Below are 8,082 nucleotides of genomic sequence, written 5' to 3' on the forward strand. Positions count from 1 at the left end.
TCGTCGCGTTGTAAAGTGAGATCTTCAACTTTCATTTGGTGGTGTTCTTGTCACCCTCGTAGGCCGAAGTGCTGAGTGAGCAGCCACCACATGGTGTTAATAGAGCTCGTGGAGTTCCTCCTCCAAGCTGGCCGTTGTGCCAGAGGACTTCTTCCTCTTCTTTTTGTCAAACTTCTGAATCGGTTTGGTCGCTTTCCTTTGCCTTGCTCTCGCAGTTTTCTGGCCTTCCCTTCCAGGGCTTTTCTGGAGTTAAGAAACTCCCTATCTCTGATGATGGACTTTGGATAGGCTTTTTAGTTTAGATATCTCGCCAGTGAGACCTACATTACTTTCGGGCAGTCGGGCTCGTAGTCATCCCCGTTTTCTTTTCGTAACTCGGCATAAAACTGCGAAAGTGTTTGGTCGCCGAACATCGGTCTCGTACTCTTCTAATTTTGCTTTGCATTGTTACGGAAAATTTTTAGCAACAACTTCTCGATAGCATAAGTTGTTGCTAAGCAACCTGAGGACCAATCGTGAACGAGTAATTTTGACCTCTTCACAGGCAAAGTTAAGAAAAAATACCCTCTTCATTGACCAATCAGCATTCAGTAAATTTGTCCTCTATTTTATTAACAGCAAAAAATTGAAGTCTTGTTTTCGACCCAGAAAACTCAGCTTTTTCATTAGCTCAGAGCATAAAACTACATATAAGAGCCCTGGTTCTTATTCCCTGCCATATTCTCTGCTAACGCTTAGAAAAATCTGCAAGAGATCACCATTTGATCACGCAACGTGACAACATCCACGCCAGGGCCCAACATGCGCGTGGATCCGCGCGAATATATGACGTCAGGATGGCGCAATTTGTTCTAAAAATAGAAAAATTGTCCCATATCATAGGTGCGCGCGGATCCCAAGACTTACGGTCTCCGTCCCCGATTAATATCTTCTGTTATCACGTAAACTGGCAAAAGGATGATTAGTATGATGTTTCTCAAGGTGCCATTAACAAGAACATTTATTTGTCGAGGAAAAGGTTGTTGTTATTCATCGTGGCAGATGCAATAATAAAGTGTATTATCGTTTGTCTCACGATGAACAAACCCACGAGACCGACCACTATCCTATCTGGAATGAGGTCAAGTTTATTGATCGAGATCCTCACTGGTACACACGTAGGGTCAAGGAAGCTATTCACATAAGACTTCACCCTAACAACATCATTAGGGATAGTGGGATTGAAATTCCTGAGGCATGGATATCCACGATCAAGAAACACAACAACAGGAGAACGGTACAACAGCGGACCACTGAGAGAACAGCTACTCGCTCGAACAATGGAACAATAGGAGGATCGAATTGCACCAATCACAGCCGACCTTTGTGATATAAATGATACCGTGCAATCAGTCGACGTCATCGCCTGAAGAAGACTAGCAGTAAGCAGTCGAAACGTCGCGATCTACATCTCAGTGACTACATCGTGAGACAAACGATAAGACACTTTATTATAACATTTATTTGCATTTTCACCCGGTTTCTATATGCAAACAAATAGAAATTCAATCATGTTTTTACCCCGGCAATAGACCAATTTCGATATATTAAAATTCAGCCTGACACAATAGACCTCAGAACGAGGCTCTGGGGAATAAACCTCACAAACTCTGTATTTATTCCCCAGAGCCTCGTACTGAGGTCTATTGTGTTAGGCTGAATTTTAATATATCGAAATTGTTCTATTATGATGAGAAGGTCAGACGTAATACCGTCCAATATACAAGGTCTTCCTGTATTTTTCAAAACACTGTCCCAAAGACTAAGAGGAACCGCTAGTGCCGGGCACTCTCAACGCTTTCTGAACATTTTAGGCTCTACGTCCTGTCGACTCCTCTACCCGTCGCCGGGCATCGATGAGTTTACAGTGGAGCTTTTCAAAACAATTCATCAAGTATCTTTCATTATTTTGAAGAACTATTCTTTCATAAGAGCTTGAATTTGATAGAACTGATGCTGAGTACCATTTGAGTTAACCTCGTGGCTTTTCAGGAAATAGTGGATTAGTCGCCTGCACTCACATTTTATTTCTAATTTGATAATGATGTCAAGATGACACCGAAACGTGTTATTTTTTGCGTTGATGTCCATTGCAAAACTTTAGTGAGCGGTAACTTGTGATAATGGGTAATCACTAATCGGTGTAAATATTTTTATTTAAATTTGTCTTTCATTCTGTGTTGTTCATATAATAATAGATACTTTTCCTACATTAGAGGTTTGAGAGTTTGCGTGTCCGGCTTTGGTGCACGTAGGATATCGATGCATTGTTTATCTATTTTGCTGTAATTTTATTAGTGTCAATTAAAACATATCTTGGGCCTGGCTGATCCATGGCCACGTGCTCACGCTTGATAACCTTTGTGTACGTTCGGTTGTGCAGTGAAGGCAAAATGGTGTGTTTATATTATAGCGTGATGAAAAAAAGAAATCCAATATAAATTATGTATCTGCCCTAGCTACCCTTTTCCAGTCAAATTTGCTGGGGTTCTAATTATCCGTATTCTACTGTACGGCCCGCTAAAATTTGTAAAGTTGTTTTTGTTGCCAAAATGTTTTGTGATTTATCGCCAAGTGTTCTTAACTTTTTAAGCAAGTAAAAGTTTACAACTTCCAAACGTCACAAGATCTATGTTATTTTATTAGATTCCATGCGAGAGTTTAACTCTACGCAGACCTTTCACCACGCTGCATGTTCTTGACTCTTCGATCTACAGCTACTCGTGATTTTCTGCCCATAAGTGGACGAGCAGATTTTGCTGGGTTTGCGTTTGTGTTGTTGCTTGCGCCACTTCCAATCGAAGAAGATTCTCTCGCTGAAGTCATCTCTTGCTTCAAATTGCTGTCAGTGGTACGGGTCAGAGGAATTTGAATAAAAACGCCGCTCATACTCCTCATTTGCATTGAAATAACTTGTAAAAAGCGTCAGATGGACCGGGTAAAAAATGATTTTGCCCCGCCATTGCACGCGCCAAACTGGACGAGCCGTCATGATCAAAGTTGTTTTCTCGCCGCAATTCCATCCAAACCTGTCTTGAAAAATATGACAGTTAAATGGTTAAAAACTTGTTTACTTTGCCAAAATTTGGAATGCCCAGAGGCAGCACTTCGGCTTCTTTGAAAATTGGCGAAATTTTGGCAATCCTGAAAAATTTGGTAAGTTTTTGAAACTGGAGTCGCACTTATTTTACGCTACTTGTTGACAGATTTATTACTTATACAAACAAAATTGGCTCTAGTGCGACCCAGGCCTAACCTCGTTGTCTCTGTCTGTACTGTAAGTTACGGATCCTTATTTTCCCCCTTTGATTTATGGCCCGCGCGCTTCTCCGTTAGGCCTTAAATCGATGGGGAAAAAATCTCGGTCCGTAACTTACAGTTCTCCCCACGAACTCGGTTTGTAAGAGGTATTTTAACGGTACTTCGTGAAGATGGCAAAAGTTAGTACCCAGTAAGAAAAACAAGTCTTCTACGATCGCAAAAATCAGTTCCCGCAAAATAAAAAATATCGCCGATTTGCAAAAATAAATTCCCGTGAAAATTTAGTGCCACACGGCAGGTTTAAAAAGCCCTTTTCGAAGATAGCATAAATAGCGACATTGCTACTAAAAGAGTGTTACTTACGTTGAAATAGTTCATTGGCGTCATTCAGGAATGTCCATTCTCATGCAAAATGTCGAATGTTTTTTGGTTGACTTGCCCTAGACTACGCATAGTCCATCTTTCGCTTAGTCCATCGTGCGTGACGCGAAAGAAAACTGCGAGAGAAAAATGGCCGCGCGAAATCCTGGGAGCGAGGAGCGTTCCTCAACGTTCAAAAACAAACAAACAAACAAAAAAAAAAACGTTCAAGAAACGTTCCTCAAACAGTAAAGAAAACGGCTGAAAATATCCACAAGGGCTCATGTTCTATTCGTTTACTGATTAACTATTTTTCAAAAGCTATACGTTTACCATCAGAAAAAAGAAATTAAATGTCAATTGAACAGTATTTTATCTTCTTGGCTATACTTTATTAACTTGGAAAATACTTATTATTTTCCAAGTTCTAGTGGTGGAACGATTTCACTCCATCATTCCTTCACTCCTTCACTTCCCGTTAGAGATTCAGGGGGCCGCTGTAATTGGCTAAGCTGTAGCGGCTCCCCTGGCCATTTTGTTTTGTTTTTGCTGTCTGTTTTTTCTTTTCTTTTCTTTTCTTTTTTTTTTTTTTTTTTTTGCTTCCTCTTCTTTTTCTTTTTCTTTATTTGTAATAGTAGGCCGAAGCTTAATAAATAAATAAATAAATAGATTTGGGAACCTGCGGGGAGGAACCTCCCTATGAAAAGGGAAGGGATGCTCGTCGGAAAATTTGAATTTAACTCATAAGACAGACAAATGTGGACTTTGCTTAGGCTTCAACACACGCGATCTTAGCTTTATGTCACGCACCGTCATAACTCCGAAAGTCAAAATGCGCTGGTTTCCAAATTAAGGACGCTATTGAGGTTAAAAGTGGTAAACAGATATAAATTTATTACCTCTTATGCCTGATGAGGATAAAACCTTTAGTGGCTTTTTAGTTTTGGATTCTAGAATTTGACGACGTCACGTCAACACACTCTGTAGTCTACATTTGGCGCGAAAATATGCTCGGAGATATTGTCCTTGGACATTATCTGTTCTTCGAGGATCACAGTTTTCCTTGAGCTATGCTCTCGGAAAACTGTTCGCTTCTCGGCACAGATAATGTCCTTTGAGAAGTGTCCGAGCATATTTTCGCGCCAAATGGAGGCTATTGTTTTTTTTGGACCATGCTCTACAAATATATTAAGGTCTGTTAAGCGTAGGCGTATTTCTCTTTTTCAGGGGGGGGGGGCTAATTTTAGTTTAGTTTAGTTTTTTTTTTTATTTTGGGGTCATGTTTAATAGAGACAATTATCTCACTGAATGATTATATCCAACTCGGGGCTATCCATGATCATATCCAACGCCCGCTCGTGAGATAATTCTTCTCTAGAATCATACTCTAAGATATTTTGGCTTCGACACAGTGAACGCAGCTTGAGCTTCATATAATGCCGCAGCAAAAAGCGATGCCAATATCCAGCCAGTCTTGACCGAATAAGCTTGGTCAATACAGGATTTATGAACTGAGATCATCGCACTATAGAGTGGCAATCTCGACCCCATCTTGCCCGCGGAACTAACCAAATATATTTGGGTTTATATTATTGGGAGGCGCGGTGGCCTCATGGTTAGTGCGCTCGTCTCCGGATCGAGCGGTCCGGGTTCGAGCCCTGGCCGGGGATATTGTGTTGTGTTCTTGGGCAAGACACTTTACTCTCACAGTGCCTCTCTCCACTCAGGTTTATAAATGGGTACCGACGAACTTAATGCTGGGGGTAACCCTGCGATGGACTAGCATCCCATCCAGGGGGGAGTAGAAATACTCCTAATCGCTTCATGCTACAGAAACCGGGATAAGCTCCGGCCTGATGGGCCACTTGGCTCGCGTGCAGACTTTACCTTATATTATACTACGGGTTTTTCCTTACCTTTAACTTGTTCAGAAAAAAGCACGGACAGGCATGTCCATTTGTGGGTGTGTCCTGAAGTAGCACAAATCCCAGGGAAATTTCGCCCCAGAGGCTGTGTTTTTGGTTAATAGGCGGACCGAAATCATGAAGCTCTGAACAAATCAAAACTCGGAAACCAGAAAATCTTAGTTCTGACTTGGTTGAACATGCAGGTTGAGCGCATGTCTCCAAGCTCAAGGACGGTTTCTAAACATGCGTACAGGGAGCCTATTATCAATGTGACGTATGAGTGGCTTCCCGAAAGATCCCGATTCTCGGTGCTAAGCAAAAGGGTCGTTGGAAGAAGAAGGTAGACCGATTTATAAGACCGTGGGACGATGTTTCGTCACCAGACGCTGTCGCATTTCGTAATGAAAGATAGGAATTAAACAGGAACCGCAACGTTTTCTGGGAAGAGGCCCAAAATTCCACATGTTCGACAATCCGACCGTTGAAGTGACGCCTGAGGACTAACCATGCAGCAGGGACACACACGGTCTGGTATTGTCTGGACGCAGAACAGACCGATTTACTTTAGGAGCCGGGCAACTGGACAATTTTTCCGAGCAACAATTTTTTTTTTCAGCGTCAGTTCCTTTTGGAGTTTTTTTCCGATTTCCTCTATATGTTTCTCTTCGGTGCTTTGTTTTGCGCAATTGCTTCCAGGATATTTTTTCCAACTTCGCACCTACCCACCCACTCCCGCAGCGCCCGAGGCCCAGGATATAAGAAAGAAGCGGTCTTTAGATTTCTGACTATGGCTTCAGGCCTCGCAAAGTTAACCAGCTAAGTTCAGATTTAAAAGCGACACTTGATTACACTTAGGACTCTAGCTCAAAAGAGACCTCTAAAAGGTGGAACAAAAAAACACTTGATACCAATGCAGATTCATCGTGTGATTACCATTGTTGGATTTTTATTTTTAACATGCATGATAACAATTACAGTTAACTATCAGTCTTCTCAAAATCACTAAACAACCTCTAGCTTAATCAGCTGCTTTCTCTAAAATTCCCGCCACTGCCTCTTTCCAGTTTAATACTTTGTAAAGACTTTGTGTACTAAACCTACTCCTACAGTCAACTCAGTGCTGTAACCTACTTTCTGAAAACAGTTTCATTAATTGGATTACTATGAACGTTTAGAAAGTAGCCAAAGAAAATGCGCGCACTGAATCGTTCAAATTCGTTTTTCCATAACTCGCCGATAGAAACACAGAACTAGCCGAGTTGTTGACGTAACTATTGCGTGAGCAAAGCGAATTTATATTTTGATGATCGAAGTAAACAACTTTTGCTGTTTTTTTTTTTTTTTTTTTCGCCGCGGAAATTTCAATAAAAAAATGGAAAGCTTATTCTCCGTGTTTCTATCGAGTTTTTTTTTAACAACAATTGCAGAAAATCTCGCGCTCTCATGCATTGGTAAATTTCATGGTCAATGTGCGGACAGACCCATGAATTTTATTTTTTGCGATGTGTCAACGATCGACAGCGGACAATTTGTTATTGTAAAAAACAAATTGACGTCAGTGTTTCATGCGTCTGTCCTGTTATCGACAATTAATTTCGTCATAACATTGTCAAAGTAGTCTGCGGATCCACTGCTACTTTGACAAGGTTATGACGAAGTTCATGATTAATAACACGACAAACGCATGAAAAACTGACGTTAATTTGTTAACTAGAAACACTGTGTTTCTATTACACAATTAGATTATGAGCTCGAGATTTCTATTGCGTGGTAATTGACGAGGGCGCAGACAATATAGATAGTGAGTGGCTTAGCCAATCAGATAATTAACGGCGCGGCATTCGTGATAGAACGCTGGTAGATTTATACTAAAACTTGATAGAAACACGGTGCATGTTTGCTATTTCATAATTGTTTCACGGTTAGATTTATTTATTTACTCTCTTATTCATCAATTCAATGGTCGATCGATTGATTAATTGATTCATGACTTCCATCGAAATGTACAGCGCCTGTCACGGGTTTTGCTGTTGCTGCCGATGTTGCTGTTGCTGCAGATTAGATACAATCTATCATCACTGCAGTTCTTACTTACTCCTAGGTACAAACTAGTGTTATCAGGAAACGTGTGTTTATAATAGCTATAATGAGGTGGTTGCCATTCCTCATCAAACAAGAAAGCATCATCAGTTGAAGAGTTGCATCGCTCATTCTATGAAAGCAATTGAAAGAAAACAATAATCAATTAACATTTCGCTCATAACAAACTCTCATTTTACATGGCTAAAGAGATGTTTACTTGTTGCTTCCAGGAGTTGTACTCCCAGAAAAATTGGGTTTGGGTGTGCGGCCCGCTTCCAAAAACCCTTTCCCTGTGACCAAAATCTGCCATACCGCCCTTTTTTGCCTGGAAATCCCGATCCCGCCAACTTTTCAAAGAGGCTTCTGGCGTTACTTATTAATTTGTTAAATTAATAATTAATTTAATTATTAACACAGAAACTTTTTAAAAATA

General features: G+C 40.7%; 1 protein-coding gene across 1 annotated transcript in view; it reads right to left on the reverse strand.

Moving 5' to 3' along the window:
• Positions 1-7,551: 7,551 nt before the first annotated feature.
• Positions 7,552-8,082, reverse strand: part of LOC145499566 (uncharacterized) — a 10,015-nt gene continuing 9,484 nt past the window's right edge. The window contains exon 4 of the mRNA XM_081479088.1: positions 7,552-7,779. Coding sequence (XP_081335214.1) covers positions 7,552-7,779 — 228 coding nt within the window. The remainder of the gene's footprint in view (positions 7,780-8,082) is intronic.

Source organism: Orbicella franksi, chromosome 10 (genome assembly GCF_964199315.1).
Source record: "Orbicella franksi chromosome 10, jaOrbFran1.1, whole genome shotgun sequence".
Classification (NCBI taxonomy): Eukaryota; Metazoa; Cnidaria; class Anthozoa; order Scleractinia; family Merulinidae; genus Orbicella; species Orbicella franksi.